The sequence below is a fragment of the Diadema antillarum genome, unplaced genomic scaffold (assembly GCF_040938485.1).
Source record: "Diadema antillarum isolate AM-2024a unplaced genomic scaffold, OU_Dant_1.0 seq00001051_RagTag, whole genome shotgun sequence".
Classification (NCBI taxonomy): Eukaryota; Metazoa; Echinodermata; class Echinoidea; order Diadematoida; family Diadematidae; genus Diadema; species Diadema antillarum.
The window spans coordinates 1,243,529-1,261,957 of record NW_027271881.1 but is presented as its reverse complement, the minus strand read 5'-3'; the positions used below and the strand labels follow the sequence as shown (position 1 = coordinate 1,261,957).

The following is an 18,429-nucleotide window of genomic DNA, read 5'->3' as shown; positions in this document are numbered from 1 at the left end:
TGAAGTGATTTGAATGCTGTGGGTAATTTTTTTGCCAATACTTTCTTCAAATAAATAGATTGTGATGACTCAAACAAATACTATTCCAGTGACATTTAGCTTACTTACATGCCTACACAATATAGGAATAATGGATCCAATGTGTACTGATAATTGCATTCAACATACCCGTTCATGTCAGATTTCTTCCGAGATTTTCTTCCCGAGTCATCCCTGGGTGTCTGGATGGTGGCATGCTTCTTGGGTGAGGCTTCCTTCCGAGATTCACTTTTTAATGCACTTTTTCTTGCTGTGTATACAAAATACATGTACATTTCAAGAAATAAAAAACTAGTCCATAACATTTAACAGATAAGCATACACATTTACTACACCATGCAACTTCTCAGATATTCGAGCTCAGCAGGTTGGACATGCTTACAAAGTATAGCATAAAAGATAATCTCCTACTGGTCCGACCTGTCTGTAGGACGAGTAGGTACCCAGTTTTTTCCCTTTTTTTTACCAGTAAATTCCTGAAAAAGTTACGGGTCCAACAGTGATTTTTAATGGTCAGGGACCGTTGGACCAGTGCCAGTGTGCAGCATTCTTTTATCACCCACTGACAATAAAAGAGCCTAGATCATTCTACAAAGTATAGAATTCCGTTGCTTCTTTTGCATGATATTATTCTGAAAAGTCTTTCAAAGTTTGACAGAATGGTGAAATGACTGAGTAAAGAAACTTGACTTATAGCAAAGTCTAATCCCTACATCCCCTCACCAGGCCTCCCACTGAAACATCACCTACCCTGTTCACCATCCCCACTCTTCAGAGTCAGCTGTGTGTCCTGTCTGCTATAATTGTTGAGTTGGAGTCTCTCCATGGCGTCACCACCGGCCTGTATCTCATCCATGCTCTCCATCAGCGTTTTTTCCCTGGAGGGCAGGGATGACTTTCCTGTCATCCTTCCGCTCTCTGCCTTTCCCCGTGATACCTTGGTCGGAGAGGGCAGCTTGGTGGGTGACATCTTGTAGGAGTAATAGCCATCGATGGGACTCCAGAGGGCACCATTTACAGCTGTAAAAGTTGATTCGTTCAAGAAGTGACTTTAATAATCACTTACCAGCTCATCAAAGACAACAACAACAACAAATGTTCAGAAAGCTTGAGACTGAATGGCTAATATGACTTATAATACCATACCACACCATATGATACATTCTGATTAACTCTTTCAATGTTCAGGCTCTTTGATGTGACTTGCCAAGCTTTTTTTCCCAGCATTCACTTCCTATGGTTGTTCCTCTAAACTGACATCTTTTTACAAAATTTCACCAATGATACCAGTTTCATCAATGATACCAGTCACTCACATACATACTACATGAGGTGATGACATCATCCGCTCACAAGTCTCCCATTGACCTGCAAACAAGTCTTCTTAGATCGAAGACAAAAAGTCTTTCATATTCATGGCACATTCACTGTGTGATGTTGTAGTAACCTAGAAATGTAGTCATGGGGGTGCAATTCAAAACATTCATTACCTTAGGGGCAACAAAGCTTTCTGAAAAAACAAAAAAACAAAACAAAACAAATTACTCACTAAGTCCCAGCATGGGAGGCATACTGATGCAGCGTGAGCCTGGCCTCATGTGCTTGAACAGGATAAGCCGATCAGCATCTCCCGGCCAGCTGAAGTCGCTGTCATTGTCATAGGCAGACGCTTCCCGGCTGTGTGCTAGACTAGTGGAAGTTGTAGTGTAGCTTGTCGTCTGGCGACTGTAGCCCCGCAAGCCACGGCTGCTAGGGCGGCTGGTTGATCGGCGCTCATCAAGTGGACGGATTAAGAGCTTGCATAGCTTGTACTCTAGGAAGAGCTTTGTTCTGGGAAAAGAATGACAGATACAGACATGGCTCAATGTTGTCATTGAGTCTTGTTAACATCTACATATCTTTTAATCAAAAAGGCTTTATCTGGTGTGGGAAGTTCAGTTGTTTTTCTTTCCCCTAGATAACTGTAAAATTTACATATAAAGACTTTTTTTTTCATTCTAGGAACTTTCACATCACATTCAGTAACACCAGAAAGATATTGCGGGACGATAGCAAGGCGAAAACATTTGTATGGAAAAGAGTTTGACAGTATATTGATATATAAATCAAAACAAATTATGAATTTCCTTCAGGCCTAAAAACATTTCTAGGTCACCTTTAAAATACCCTGCTCACAAATACTCCGACCATAGAATTTACCTAAGAAAGAGAGGGAGTCGCTCCTGCCTCGCCCACTCCATGATGCGCTCCCTCTCTGCATCTCCTGGTCCATATAGACCTCTTCTTGGGTCGCGGTCTGAGGCATCCAGGACCCCCCTGTACGGGGCTTCATCCTCAACCTCTTGGAAGGAACCTGTCAGGCGGTTGTAATACAGAGGCTGGGGGAATGCCTTGGGAAATGGAAAAAGACGACAAAGAGAGGTAGTAAACATGATATATGAATAATATTATGCAATTTGCACATACTTGTTGAGCAATATGGTGAAGCTACTTCTTAATCAGTAGTAATACAACCCAAACGGTATCTTGCATGATTTGATAGTTAAGGAGAAATGTAATGTACTATCACATAGCATATGCTTTAGCGATTACCATAGGATGTATGATGAGAACACAGACCATAAAATGAGCAGGAAAAGATGTCATGAACATGAAGATACATACAACATATGTACATGCCCAGATTTTTACAACAGCAAAAAATTACTATCCTATGTTGACAGAGCCCCTTGTGAAAAAGAGAACAGCTATTAACATACAAACTCATATCATATCATATACAAGTGTATATCATATTACATCATATGAAGAGTTTGTTCGCAAAAACCGATAAGTCCATGTTTGCCAAATGGAGATATTTGCGATTAAAGGTCAAGAAAAAAAAGAGAATAAGGAAATTTTTGCTTCTTTTGACCATAACTTCAAAAATGTACCTTTATCTACATGACCAATATTATCATTTAAAAGGTATTATTTTGTACTTTATGACAGAGACCGTACTTCAAAATCTTCAAAAATGGACTTATCAGTTTTTGCGAACAAACCCTTCATATAATCTCACATTATGACTTGTACATACATAGAATCAACTTCTGTATGTCATTATGCATCATTGTTTATCTTTCTCTAACATGAAATATGCAGTATTCAGAGGTGCAAATATACTGAATTATAACAAGACAATAATCTCTGATGCAAAATTCTCACAAGACTTGGTAAGCCATTGTATTAGACCCACAATGAGAATTTTATCAAATGCACTAAGGTACAAAATCGAATTTTACAATACTGTGATAATGTAATTGACACTCTCTAGATAGACAAGTTACTGTAAGAAATGTTACTCACTGGATACTGGAGGAAGGCATTGAAATAATCCAAGAAGAGATCATCATATGCCAAGAGTGAGTCAAAGTTGTCTCCGTTCACTTCGATTGCTGTTTATGGCAAGGTAAAAATGGCAAGCTTATCAAAGCAAAAAGTATGGATTAACATGTACATACCTACAACTAGTGACAAAAACAATACAAATAGAAACTGCTTTGTTTGCCTTACTCAAATCAATGTTGGGGTGAATACCATGGCTGTTTCATTCTTACTCAGGATCTCAATAGTGGTGGTAAGGTACTGAATATGTAAAGTCTTTTTTTACAGTTGGATTATCAAAGGTATTAAGGCATTAAGTCTTAGATAGAAATATTATTAAGACCCTGGCTATCTATGGCAATATGCCTATGTTTATGGTATTTCATGCAAATAAACCAATCATCATAATTTTTTTTAAATTTCTTAAATTTGCCCTTATCAGATACTAGTAACTTGTTAGAAATGAATGATTTATTGGTCACAGACATAATAAAATTCCAGTCATTTGTAATGTTTTGTTACTCATCATTGTTACTGTTGCAGTGGTTACGTTCAGACGGCAGGCCCTAACCTCGAGGTTTAGCTGTTGCCCCCTTACTACGACGTGTGTCCACACGACGAATCTTAACCTCGAGGTTACGAAACCTCGAGGTTAAGCTTCTGCCCCCCGTAACTATGAGTGGGTCCCACTCGATGTTAAAACCACAAAACCAGAAGTTTCAGCCCACACTGCTAACATGGCGTCTATTTATTCTTTAGTCCAACCCTGTCGGACTCGCTTACAGGTACTCTTTTTCTCTGTAATGGTATGCAGAGATAGCACTGCACTGATGACTTTATGCCTTTATGAAGATATTCGTCGAAAACATTCTTTTAGCGTCGGAGAAGAATATAGAATACAGTAGCGAGTTCGACGTGTTCAGTTTCAGAGATCAAGCGCATGGGAAGAAAAGATGATGTTGTTGTGTCGTGCGTCATAGGTTTTTCACGTGTAGTGTATTTGTGGTGTACGTTTGTTTGGGAGGTTGACCCGGAAGCAGAGGGAAATTGTGGGGGCTGGAGTTTACGGCGAGGTCACTCTTAACTTCGAGTTCGTTGTTTTTTGTGTCCACACGGTGCTTAACTACGAGTGGGGACCCCCCGCGGCTCGTGGTTAGAGCGCTAACCATAAGATTTCTCGTGGCTCGAAACATCGAGCAAACCTCAAGGTTTGCTAACTACGAGTGCGTCTTCACGGTCCCTAGCCCCGGAGACCCGCCGCTCTGCGGCGGGGTCCTGGCGGCTACCCCGCAGTTTCGTTCAAGTGAGAATCACGATCAACTCCCTATTGCCACATATACGGCAACTTCACAAATAAATCATGGCTAAATGTCCATCATAAACACAGTGACAATATAAAATGAAATATACACTACCCCATTGCCTTAGTCCTTCTCACCAATTTATCTGGAAACTGCATAATTTTCCACATTTTTTAGGAGTAGGCGGTCTGCCCTAGAGGAGAGCTTTGCTGCTATTTTGAACGTGTATCCATCAGTACGCATCTACGCATGCGTAAACAATGACGTCAACGTTACGGACGCAAAAGGATATGAATAATGCATCATCGCACGGTGAATATGCATCATGTAGCGAGTAATACAGCTGTCAATGCACTGCACTGAATGCATTGTGTGCGCATGTGCAAGTGATTGTGAGTTTTAGTGAGCATCGGTGAGCTGAAGATATTTGCCTTATAAGACAGCATTTTCTGCATCATAAGCAATGAAATGCATCAAACAGTCGCCGATGTGAATCATTTAGGTTTAGTCGACCCATGTAAGTATTCCCAGTAGTTTTTGTTGAAAAATTAAGGAAATACAGCGCCGGAACGGCACCCGTTTGGTACAACATTAAAATATCGATGCCAAAACGGCGCAGCCCCAACACTGTACGTTGTACGTTGGGGCTGCTGGTCGCAGTTACACGGTCCCTAACTACAAGCTCTAACCTCGAAGTTTCCTAACTTCGAGGTTAAGGGCTCCCGTCTGAACGTAACTAGTGTTAGTGTTAGTTTATAGCTTTCATGAATCTTTAAATTACTCTTATTTAAGTCTTAAATGTGTTAGTTGGGTAGGCTGTCTACAAACTCGTTCCCCTTCCTTCCTGACACTACTTTATAGTGTACAAACCTATGTCTTGTATTATGATAGAGTGGTCTAGGTAATGATGAAATAGCAAAGATGATAATTTAACGTTTCGTCGAATTGATTGCATTTTCAAATCTCAAACGCGTTTACACAAACGTAAATATAGACACGTGGGACCACGAAGACAACGTTGGTAGTAAACACGTCATGGAGGCTCTGCACTTGAAATAAGGAAAGAAAAAAAATAAGGCATTCTAGCTGACACGATAGTAATTGTAGGAGATTTTAGAGTACTTACGCTTCATTGTAATTCAAATGGTTGATCCATGCTCATAAGCTTCATACTTGTCGTACAAGTAGCTTGGAAGACGCAGAAATTCTAAGCTGGAGATATTCTCGACCTCAAAACTTGGCCAGTCGGTCCCCCGCGCAGCTAGCTAGCTATAAAGTACGTACGTTTTTGTACATGTACGGCCTATGCGCGTGATGGACGAAACGACCATCTGGCTGAGAGCTCGGCGGCCGCAGCGGCTGCTGCGGGACTCTCAGCTAGCACCGGTATCTCGCGACGATCGCTTAGGCTAATAGCAGTGTACTCGTCTCCATGGACGCGATCCGGCTGTTGAATCCTGCGTACACTCCCCTTTGATAGAACGAACAGGTGAATTGATAGTGGTTTGACCAGGGAGGTTGAAGAACCCCGATGGTATAACCGACATAATCTATATACATTGTACGTTGGTAAAATGCGCTAATCTCTATAGGAATTTCTTCTAGAGATAGTTAGATGAATAATGATGTCAAATCCATTTCAAATTGTTCATGCAAGTTCGTTGATTTTACCCTCTGATAGTGCATTCAATTTTATATTCTACATGTATAGATCTGTTTCACCTTAGCGTACATGTTTCATCGAAGGCACGGACTCGGCTGATGACTGGCGTGGGGAGCATGCAGGATGATCCATCTGAAGAGTGAAATGCTTTAAAAGGAGGATTTAGGTCCCTAGGCTTCGTTTTAGGATGAAATCCTTATAATTATATGAGGAAATTTGACGTATTCCCGACAACAAAAGTTTATGTGGGTTAAATTCCGCATCCGCATCCGCATCCGACTGGCGAGTTTGTCATTACGCACTGCTTCTCACGTTTGAGACTATTTGATTACATGAAACTGTTTTCAAATATAAGAACATTATAAAAGAATGGTTCTCATGACAATGCATATGACCATGTTTGTCCAATAGCCGACTAGTATTTGACTGATATTAGAGCGGCTCTGGAGCCCTCGTATTGAATGGGGAAACGATCATAGCAAGATATCGTTGTATTACACATCCAAAGTTAAAACAAAAAATAAGATTTAAAAAAAGCCATGAAACATCTGACTCATTTTCGTAAGTACGTCAAAGTAGCGTGGTGGACCAGTGGCGGATCCGGGGGGGGGGGGGGGGGGGGGGCGCACCGGGCGCGCGCCTCCTCTTTATCTTTTGTTAAAGAAAAGAAATAAAAAGAAAAAAGGGGCACGTGTGCCTCCCTTTCATTAATTAAAAGCGCCTCCCCTCTACGGAATTCCTCTTTCCGCCCCTGTTGACAGCGTGCAGAGATAACGTAAATGAGTCCGATTATGCAACTTTAAGAAAACTCACACGACAATAATTTTGTAAGAAAAAAAATAAAATTATGAACTTGGTATATCACACCAGAGCGAGCATAATGCCAACGGATATCATAATAAAACAAATAAAGGACATCATAATTTTATCATAGTTAATGATTCACCGACATTCCATCATTGTATGTTTCTTATCATTTTTTATTTCACTGACTACTAATTTTACAAATTACTAAAGAGATATTGAATTGCCTCCATATATACCATTCACGCAATTAAATCAACGTTTTCTTTAAGTCAATTAACTCCTGTCATTTATTATCTTTTTTTCATATATTGAGTTGGTTCTATATATTTTCAGTCTTTTTATCTTATGCAAGGACCAATAGCAATATAAATCTTTGTATCATTTTGTAAGACTATTAGCAAAGAAAATGATAGCTCATCAAACACTTCAGTTTGATCCAGAAATATCCCAATTCTATGTATAACGTTTTGCTGTCACATCCATGCAAGCGAGAGGAATCATGAAGAAATGGAACAGAAGCGAGCTGAGAAACAGAACAATAACCTATTTGTCTGTATAGAATTTTGAACGTCTGTCTCAGGAACCACAGTTTTGCTGTCATATCATATTTGTCGGGTCGCAGAAAACAGAATGATACCGGCTGTCAGTTTTTTTCTCGTTTTGTTTTGTTTTGTTTTGTTTTTGTTATTTTTGCATCAACTTGTCGACTCGAGTTCGCTATGAAAAGTTTGCAAAATAATTATGCTAGGTATAATGCTGAATATCTCCTTTATCAGCTGCAGTCGTCTTCATTTACGGGTACGTAAAAGAGGAGACTTGTGAGGCAAGTACATGACCACCACACCATCTTTCCTATTATTAATACACCATTGTGGATTGAACTAATATTCTTTCTGAACGCTCTTTATACAATACTGTGAAACGTTGGTTTTTTTTGTACGATTTACATGAAACTTTCACAGAAGTTCTTCTTGTTTGATTTTAAACTTTTATTTTTTATTTTCTTTTAAGTCAAGTGGAACCTAAAGAGACTTTTAGCTTTTAAAAGCGCACAAATAGTTTTCTCCAATGGAGTTTTCGGCTTCACCAAACGCAAGATAAGTGTTGTGAGAGGGAGACAGATCCCTATAGAATGAAAGTGAAAGGGCGCCACCATGCAGTTTGTGCAGTTATTAATATTGGTATTGCTTTTCATCTCCAAAAGAGGCATAACTAACTCACATTACACACACGCACACACACGCCTGCACACGCAGGAAAAAAATACACACATGCAAATAACCTATTAAATTCTATTTCCGTGCATGTACGACTCGGCTCTCGCTGTATTGATCTTCTCTTTTTGTACTTCATTGAGTCGATGAGTTGTGTGTACGAGCTGATGAATTCCGGGCGCTGCATGAGAGAAGAGTGAATTTCAATTACTGATCAGTCGAAGCTGCAGGGGGTGCCACACGAAAACCTGTCTCACTCGAGGTATCTCGAAGAAATGCGAAGTACGGAACGATACATCCATCGGATACATGGTGAACTTTCGAGTTGAGTCGTATATGCAAACTTCAAAAGGAATAAGAACGAGCGATATACACTGTATCATAACAGTATACTTTAAAATGATTTGATGTAGCCCGCCTCGGCGTGACAACCTTGTCTGGCAACTGGACGCCATTCACCGACGGTCCGATAATTTTGTCGCTCCTCGACTCACGGCAACAACAATCTATACGAATGAATGGCAAATTCATGGTAAGTCTATGGAAGCTACACTGCAGAAATAGCAGTTGTTTTTGTTGGATGGGGTGGAGTTTTGCTGTTGTTGTTGTTATTGTGCCGTTGTTGTTCATTGATAGCACATCACCAAAAGTATAATCATATCCCTTTATATTCAGCATTCCGATGTGTCTCACACACATAGGCCCTAATCGCATATAATATCATTATTTTGTGTACGAAGAGAATGGGCCTACGGTCCACCCTCATTTATATCCGGACATGGTTTGGCACACAATAAAATTGTTTAAATTTTACTCAGACCAAATACGAAACAACAATCCTCATGCAAATACTTGGAAGTATGAAACTCCGGACATAATGCCGATCTCTGTGGTACCATGTATTATTTCAACCAGAAAAGAAAGCATGACACTCGTCAGATGGTTTGATATATTAATTGTTTCACAAAGTATATATACAACGTAACGATCAATTTTCCCATTCTAATCACAATATGTCCGACACAATGTACCAGTGATAAAATATTGTATATAGGTGGATTATAATCATACAAAAACAAATTGGAAAATCATTGATTATTCAATTGAATTAATACATACAAAATCTTAAGCTGAAACTTGAGTTTGATGAAGGCCTCTGGAAAAGCATACGGCTTGTACTTCGTTACAAAGTTAATAATTTGATACATATCTTTCATTTGATAACCGAGTATAGGGTAATAGGTACAAAATGCATCAGTGCAACAGTTTTATACACATACCTATAGTATATGGACATGAATTAGATTGGCACTCAGAGGGTTTAAGGGAGGTTGCAAAGAGAGGGAAACCTTTATATGCATGTCAGTAAACTCAGAGAAACAAAGACACACATGACGAGGCATTATAATTCATCTATTTCCACATCATTTAAATTGTGAAGAATACAGAATAAATGTATATCATCGCATTAGTAATAATGATTTGGCAATGCCTGAAATGTTATCTCCCGACTGAGCTTGCCAGAAAGTGTCTTGCTGGGCAATTATCTCGCTTATCAGGCGATTATAATATGAGATAAGATACACGCATCTCGAAGTAATATTGTCATGTCGATTTTAACGTTGTCATGCTTATACATCACTTCGTCCTGGAAGGGAAAGGCATGCCAATAAACGCAAATAAGTGAAACATTTAAATAACTTTTACGTTCTCTGACATGCAAAATATGCCACCCATAATCAGATAGTTTAGTAGCGAGGAAGAGAATGCGTATGTGTTCAGCAATGTCGGTAATGCAGTTGTAATGTAATCCCATGCACGATTAAAAAGCACAAATTCAATGGAAACGAAGCACTGTACTCTATTAACTCTTTTAAGACCATCATCCTGCAATGCTATCATAACCATCGTGGATATCATCCCTCTCTCGGGGGGGGGGGGGGGGGGGGGGGTGGAGTGGAAGGGGGTATAGAGCTTGTTCATGACTCCTAGTTCATAAAAAGATAATGTTCGATGTGCATTATCATGGCTTGCAGTCATTGTTGCGGTCACCATAGTAACTTTTTGTAGTACTTGCAGCCAATTGGTTGCTACAGTGCTGCTAACACCATAAAGCAGTATCATTGAATGTAAACACCATGTAAAGCAGTATCATTGAATGTTGCTGATGATGCCGGTAATGATATCCCTTCCTTCGATCTTGAGGCTTGGTATGTTATAATCACTAACAATAATATTCTACTTTTTGCTTTTTCACCTCGGGAAAAGGTTTAGTGTTATGAGTTTTGCATCAGACTAAAGAATCAATATCTTAATATTGATGTCAAACTTGTTATATTTTGTTTCAGTTTATTTTCTTTTCCTTGCATTGCATTGCACTGCACTCATATCCATAAATGTATTTCGACCAATGCCCATAAAAAAGTCTTAAACATACGTTGAGTAAAACTCTTTTATAATGCATGAGGGATGTTTCGTTTCTGTAACGAAAGTAAGTACATACGTACATACTCACATACACTCACGATATCTGATCAACCCATTCTAAATTTATAATAGTCTGAGTGAATCTATGTATAGCATATATAGCATTGGAATAATTATGTGGGAAGTGCTACGGATCTGTGCATTCATGTGTATCATAGGTAAATGTTATGACATGAGTCGATCATTACACCCAGTTCATTACCTTCGGTTCGGTGGAGTGAAGAGACTATGTGCAGGCAAGAATAACATCCTAATTATTTCTCCATCCATGCGATTCATTTGCTCCTCTGGTCCTGACGTATTGTTTGTTAGCAATGGAGAGGGCTGACAGGCACCCTTGTATTAGTTATGATTGCACATGACAGTCAAATAACGTCACGGAAAGCATATAGTCTCTGGTCAAGCCCCAAGCCATTATTTCTCCGTGGAGAGTCTGCAAGATTTTGGCTGACGAGTTTTCCTATAGCATGTCACATTTCAAACAAAATACATTACACTTGTCTGGAAAATCATTGGCATAACTATATTCTCATGCAAACGAAAATCGGGTTGGGAAACCATGTCAAAACCAAACTACGTGATATTTTCATCATGGGTGTAGACTACAGAGAGATTATCGAAAGAGCATCCAAAATAACCTGCGTAGGCTGAATACCACGGATGCCTTTCACTCTGCTCTTCCAAGGAAAGCTGTTACCAGACAGAGTGAGCGTCTAATGTACGCGTGCCATGGAAACGGGAATTGCAAATTGAAGAGCTTAAAGGGAACCCTATATAGGCTAATGTAATAGCAATAAAAACTCACGTTTCTTTTGTTATGCACTGATACGAAGACTTCATCAAATAGTTAACACGGACATATACCTTACCACGGGTATTGTTTATCGATTTGTAGGGTATTTACTCAAATGTCATAACGGCTAAACAGGATCAGAAAAGAGGATTCGAGGAGCAAAACTTCCACATAAGATGAGAAAAGTTACCCTTTGAGTAGAGACCATACGCAGTTAAAATCCCCCAAAAGGACAAAAATGGAACTGAAGGTGATGAGATCATTAATTTGACTACATCTATAGAAAACATGATTTTAAACTCTCCAACGGTATAATGGTGTAAGGTTGTAACAGGATCAAATTAGCTCCTACTTTGAAACGTTAAAATCGTCTTGATTCAGATAGTATTGCATCAGTAGGTTCTGTGCATTTATTATGAAGTCTATGAAGAACAGCGTAATAAAAGGGAGTTTCAACATCAAGAATGACGTCTATACATAGAGATTGTAAGCTGGCACGAGTTCCATGTGTCAGCTATTCGTGTTTGGGTGATGGACGTGAGGCAATTCATCAGCGTAGTAGTGTTTCCTTAATACATTCATTTATTATGAGCTCTTTCTTGAGACATGGCTGTTGTTTTACTATTGAATATTACCGTAATAATGAGCTCCTTTGTGGAGATATTCACTATGAGCTCGGGCCCTCGTGGAGACATTTATTATGACATTCAGTATGAGCTCCGTCATGGAGACATTATATTGTATATCTAATATCAATGTTCGATTTTTATGGTCTGATTTTATTTCAGTATTGTCTGGTGCAAATTGTTTTTTTGATAGGGTCCCATTTTTTCCTCTCTCTTCTTTTCTTTTCTTTTTAAAACAACAACATGGATTCCCCTGTTTTGGCGGCATATACATCAGACTTACCTCATTCATTTTCATTTCATTTGTTTTTTCATTCGCTTTAATTCAATTTCAACGCGGTGATAAAAGGAACTTGCTCAGCCAATGGCTGTTATTCTGCAAGTTTGTGCGTAGTATAACCACAGTACAAACAGAGCACAATAAATTTGAGTACAGAATAAATTATCAATATGGAGAGAAAATCTCACCCTTATTTGCATTGCTTTTCTCCACCTTCCTGCAGATATTGCAAATAAAAAGAATAGTATTAGATCAGTCGGTATATGAGTCGAGTGTACTTTCTTCCTGTTGAGCCTTTTCTGCACAAAATAAGAGAGTCGAAGCGCATGAAAATATTCAAATTCAAATGAAATGGCCCTATATTTCAATGCCCATCATTCGGCAATGTTACTTATCAATGTATTGTACAAATGGACACAATATATTATGAGAGCAGTGCATGGATGGTAACGCATTTTTTATTTTTTATATGTACATGTATATATATATATATATATATATTTTATTTTTTTTTATTTTTATTTTTTTTTTTTTTTGCTGGAAAGGAATTATAACACAAGGGGAGCATGCCTTTTGGGTGATTTCAACAAACTAAGTCTTATACAAACCAAAGTGTTTCGGATCAATCTTGTAACGGTATATAACAACGTTACTGTGGGTACTGACATGAATGTATAAGTATACATCTTTTTTTTTTATTGTTAAGATTCCATCAAAGCGCAAGCAATCTGCCTCCATGAAATTCTCTTCATTTCCAAACTCTTTTCCAAAGTCACTTAAAAAAAAAGATTCAATCAATTCATCATCGTCTTACTCCTCTCATTTCTTTTTTAAATTCGCACTTGTGTGTATCAATTCTGACTGTATAGCATATAATACAACATACTATATCAGTTTATTATCTTACGTAAATTGTCATTGTCAGCATCACGATATCTTTATCATAATCGTCATCATAATTATAATTACTGTCAATGTTATTGCAGCAGTCGTCATTCGCACACACACTTAACATTGGGGGGGGGGGGTGGAGCCTGTCAAACCATGCTCTCATACTTCATATAAAATAATGCGACATGCATTTCCAGCGCTCTTTCGCTCTATATCCATGTCCCTGTGTGGAAGAGATCTGCAGGGGCTAAATATCGTGGCGCCTTATTAAACTTCACTTCGCATCGAACATTGTGGGGAGTTGCACACTATTGACATTTTCTATTTTCTGGATAATTGCTAAGGGAAATTGATGAATGGCTGTCATCTAACCGATGAGAGGACGGGAGGACGAATTTGGAATTCAGTTTGCAATATTAGGAAAAAGGGAAAATTTAATATGGAGAGCCTATTCTGTTCACAATAAAGCCATGGACGTTGCATCGGAATTCCTCGGTTGGAGGCGAAGCAAGGCCTTATCATTCATTCTCATTGCGGACAACTATAGTGACTTTCTACCACTATGTCCGTTTCACTTAAACTCTCACTTGTCTGTTATTGGGGTTTTTTTTTTTGTATTTACAAAACAAAGCAACTGTAACTGATCTCTACATTTCAGTCATTCTTCACTGATTCGTCTACTGGTAATTACTTCATTATTCATGTCTGTTACGTTTTACAGATGTCGAAGAAAACCAAGCTGCCATCGCTTGATGGTAAGCGTGACCATAAATCGCCCCCGCAGCTACAGCCGACCAAGATGGGGGCCGAGGCAGCGCAGGATTCACGGAGGGCCCACATGAGCATGATCAAATACCCAAATATAAGCGACACCTTCCTCTATAGTCAGCAACTCCTGGTGGACACATGCATCGCTCTCCACGGCATCATTCTGCAGGATCTCAGTATGGGCAAACGAGAACTCCTCAAGGATCCGCTCTTTATCCAAGCTCGACTCTACGAGACCATCACCTACATCATGAAACAACAGGACAAGACACTGGACCAGGTTTATTATCCTACAATGATCAGGGCTATATAGGGGCTTTCACTCCAACTAAGTCTCATATAGATGATGCACTGTCGTGGCACTGACTAGACATAACATACTTTGTTCAAATAAACAGAGAGATTGCCGGTGCTGTATATGGGCCTTAAGTTGCAACAGATATGTTATACAATAACTCTCAACGTTACAAAAACACGTTTTGAACTGTCACGTATAAACGCGTTTACAAATTGCAAATGATAATAATCAACTTTGATATAAGTGTATAGTCTTCCAAGAACTGGATTTTGTAACTCGTGTCTTATGATAGAAAGGTAATTACATCCCTCATTGTGTAATGATTTTCTGTTCTTTTCATTCAAATATAGGTCATGCTGGAGTATGAGCATCCCCGATTAAAGTACCTCCGAGGGCGAACTGTCATTCAACCAAAGATCGACGTTGTGCTGGCGAAACGGAAACCCGAACTCCTGTTCGTCACTGCACTCATGCTTCGAAAAAGAACTGCTGGCTATGAGCCGGACGTGCGTAGCGTCCGCTCTGACATGGCCCGTCTGGCTTACCTGGTTTTGGAGCGGGCTGTACAGTGGGGTTTTTACCTCTGGATCGGACCACTGGAGGAACTGAAACACTTTGAGATACTTAACCGGTACTCGAGTCTATGTGAGGCTGACGGACAGCGAAAAAGCTACATTGTACTACAAAAGCACACATTAGTTCTCCCCCGCGTCGGCAAACCCATTCCGTCCACCTTTCAGACGACACTCTTGCTCAACCGCATCTCACCGGACTTCTGCCTGCGACTCTACCGCATCGAGCCCGAGATGACTATGTGGGATGATAAGGAGGATGACGTAGCGAGGTGAAACTCCGTCTGGCAGCCATAATTGGAAGATTATTACTCGTTTGGCATTCCATAGTATAAACGGGAATGATACTAATATCTTTGTGTATTTTCAGTGATGAAGATTACATGATATTGTCTTATCCGATGCACAATAGCATTACGCATTGTGCCGAACCATTTTTAAGAATGCATTTCCTCTGGCAACTCAAAAGGTGTGTGAGTCAATAGCGAATACTGCTGTACCGCAATAAATAATAATTGGATGAACGGTTAGTTTCTCTTATCTGCCATCGTGTACGCATTTTTTTTTTTTTACACCTGCATGTATGCAACCTGTATTTCGTCCGTTTTCTAAGGTTCCCTGTTGTTTATCAAGTATCCACGCAGTTCAAAACCCACAAACCATGAGATTATTAACCAGCATGAACGTATGGGTGAAAACGCGTAGGACACGTTGTGATGAACAGACAGATAGAAAATGATAAAAACTATCATATGGCAACATTTGCTGAAGGCAATAATGATAAAGGAAATGTCATATTATTGTCATCGATAATTTGCACTGTGCGTCATTATACTCGACACTCTTGATGCATTTTCATCTTCATAATCTGCAGGCTATACGAGTTCTACAGCAGTACAACGAGTATACACACTGGCTACGGAATGTGGGGAATTGGAGACCAAATAAAGAATGTTAGAAATCAACTACTGAAAATAAGAGACTATGTCGAGGTGAGATCGGAAAACATTACTTTCACTTACTTTCAGGCATTCTGGTCGAAACGAGTGCACTAACCTTTTCACTGAGCTTCTAACATTTTGTTTTATGTGGAGTATAGTGTAAAAGGCCACGTCAACATCATCTGTGTGTATCCTTTAAAACATCATTTTCACTTTTTTTTTTGCATGTTAATTTTTCGGGGTGTAATTAGTGCTTCTCTGCCCCCTTCCGCTCTCCGTGCATGTGTGTGTGTGTGTGTGTGTGTGTGTGTGATATATGTGTGCATGTGCATGCAGTTTTATGTTTGCTTTCAAAGATGCGATGCATGTTCTTCTTATCGTTTGTGCAAGTAGTCATATTCATATCAATTCAATTCAATTCAATTCAATTCACTAAAAAGCAATGCTTGTATACATTGTGAACCACTCAAGAGTTTCTTCAATATCATTGTAGTCGCAGTCATTTTCCTACAGCTCGAACTGCATATGAAGTGAATCTGTGCTATTTATTTTGTAATATCGTGTAATCTTACGATCAAATTTATTTCGGACTTGGGAACTTTACATAAAACTTATCATCTAGATTTTTCTTTTTCTATCTATAAACACCGACAGAAAAATGGGGACATTTTCATTCCATCAATACCACGAATGTATGTTTGATATGCACGAGTATATAGTTACACAAGTACGCTTATAGCCCAAATTTTTCCCTGCATACAAGTTTCGGAGGCGTATTGCTTTTCGGCTAACAAACTCCTTCCTGATATCGTGTAAAAACAGCCTTCAGTAAAGGCGTATTCTGAATAGTACCTCTTTTAACACACTGCAGCCATGTCTATTGTGATTGCCAGTGACATTGAAGACCCATCCACTATATTGTAATGTAAAGCTGGCTATCTGTTCATGAGCTTTCCAAGGGGAAAACATCAATTTTAACCAAGCTATATCCATTAACATATTAAACATGTAGCGAAAATAGCGTCCACTCTGTATCACTGTTGAGCTCATATCAGATCCATCAACCTGTCACCGCTTAAGTGATTGAGATTACTGGCCTGTGCACCTAATTCATTTGAGTTCTTTGCTAATGATTTATGTAAGGCAGGCCTGTTTTTTATATAGTGATGTAAATGAGATAAAGTTCCCTCTATTTCAGTGACATAGTTCAATTCGTTCTTTGCGCTATATAACGTTCGAGCAACAAGTGCTTACACAGCATGCTTTCAACTATTCTAATTCTTCAAGGCAAGTTTGTTCGACCGTGCACGGGCGATGCTGATGATGGCTCGGGTCATGTTCACCGACCTCGTGGTAGTCAAGAACCTGGAGCGGGAGGAGATCGAGGAAGCCAACTACATGAAGCACCACATAGACGAACTGAAGGCCCGCATTGAGGAGGCATTCCGACATGGCGACGGCTACTCATCCACGGACGAAAGCGTGTACGACGACAGTGGCAAGCAAGGGCAAAAATAAATCACCACCAACGTGTTCGTATATAAGGGTTAAATACTATTGCTACTGTGGTCACCATGATAAGAGGAGTAAGAGGAAGAATATGGGATGTATTGCATCATTTACTCGTCAGGAAATTTTGTAGAGATTGTCATTGGAAGACCAAACAAAAGAAGAAGAAGAAATGGGTACTAGTATTGTGATTGCGGCACAACAGTCTGAACAACTCGTCGCCGATTATGTGTCGTTAGTTATACCAAAGCGAAATGTATTTTATGTTGGCCTCGTACCGATAGATTACTATCCCTCGATCTTGGTTAATCAACTTTCGCAATAGAATATCACTTCAAAGCAACCGCTGCAAAGATTGTTAGAAGCTAGGTCATCTGTTTCGCATAAACATCGTCCTGTAACATTTTGGCTCCATTTCAGATGTATGCCGGTTATTGACCTAAAAGTGGTGTCAAGTCATCATTGTGGATTAATCACACATATTGTTACTGTCGTTCTCTCACAATTTGAGAATATGTGTGAAGAGATATCTTTACACTTAGTGTCAGTAAAGACACAAATCGTGGAGTATTGTGGTCTTTCAAATTTCCCAAATTGCCGAAAAATCTGGAAAGCACCTGCTACAGACTTGAGGAAAGATTTATTTCCACAGATTGTCTTCATCTTTTGAACCTTATAGAATATAATCACTATATTATAAATAAAAATATAAAGTTTAACACGCCTTTGGATCGCAAGCCACGCTTTGACATGTTCTCGTCGGTGAATTTGTAAAACACCTTTCAAAGACAAGCAATCAGTAGTAGTTTAAATTTATCTTTAACTCCATGAGAAAGCGCCCCTGAGATTGTGCCAGCCACATGGCGCCGCGGCG

At 39.3% G+C, this 18,429-nt stretch overlaps 2 protein-coding genes across 2 annotated transcripts in view; one reads left to right on the top strand and one right to left on the bottom strand.

Annotated features, from left to right (window-relative positions):
• LOC139743138 (uncharacterized) overlaps positions 1-5,893 on the bottom strand; it is a 33,174-nt gene extending 27,281 nt beyond the window's left edge. The window contains exons 1-6 of the mRNA XM_071653648.1: positions 5,833-5,893; positions 3,388-3,476; positions 2,239-2,429; positions 1,589-1,869; positions 790-1,059; positions 169-289 (exon numbers count right to left, since the gene is read on the bottom strand). Coding sequence (XP_071509749.1) covers positions 169-289; positions 790-1,059; positions 1,589-1,869; positions 2,239-2,429; positions 3,388-3,476; positions 5,833-5,839 — 959 coding nt within the window. The 5' untranslated portion in view covers positions 5,840-5,893. The remainder of the gene's footprint in view (positions 1-168; positions 290-789; positions 1,060-1,588; positions 1,870-2,238; positions 2,430-3,387; positions 3,477-5,832) is intronic.
• Positions 5,894-8,904: 3,011 nt separating this feature from the next.
• On the top strand, positions 8,905-17,564 carry LOC139743137 (uncharacterized). Its single transcript, XM_071653647.1, has 5 exons — positions 8,905-8,922; positions 14,189-14,515; positions 14,884-15,377; positions 15,980-16,097; positions 17,334-17,564. Exons 1-5 carry the CDS (start codon positions 8,905-8,907, stop codon positions 17,562-17,564), a joined length of 1,188 nt encoding a protein of 395 aa, XP_071509748.1.
• Positions 17,565-18,429: the final 865 nt, after the last annotated feature.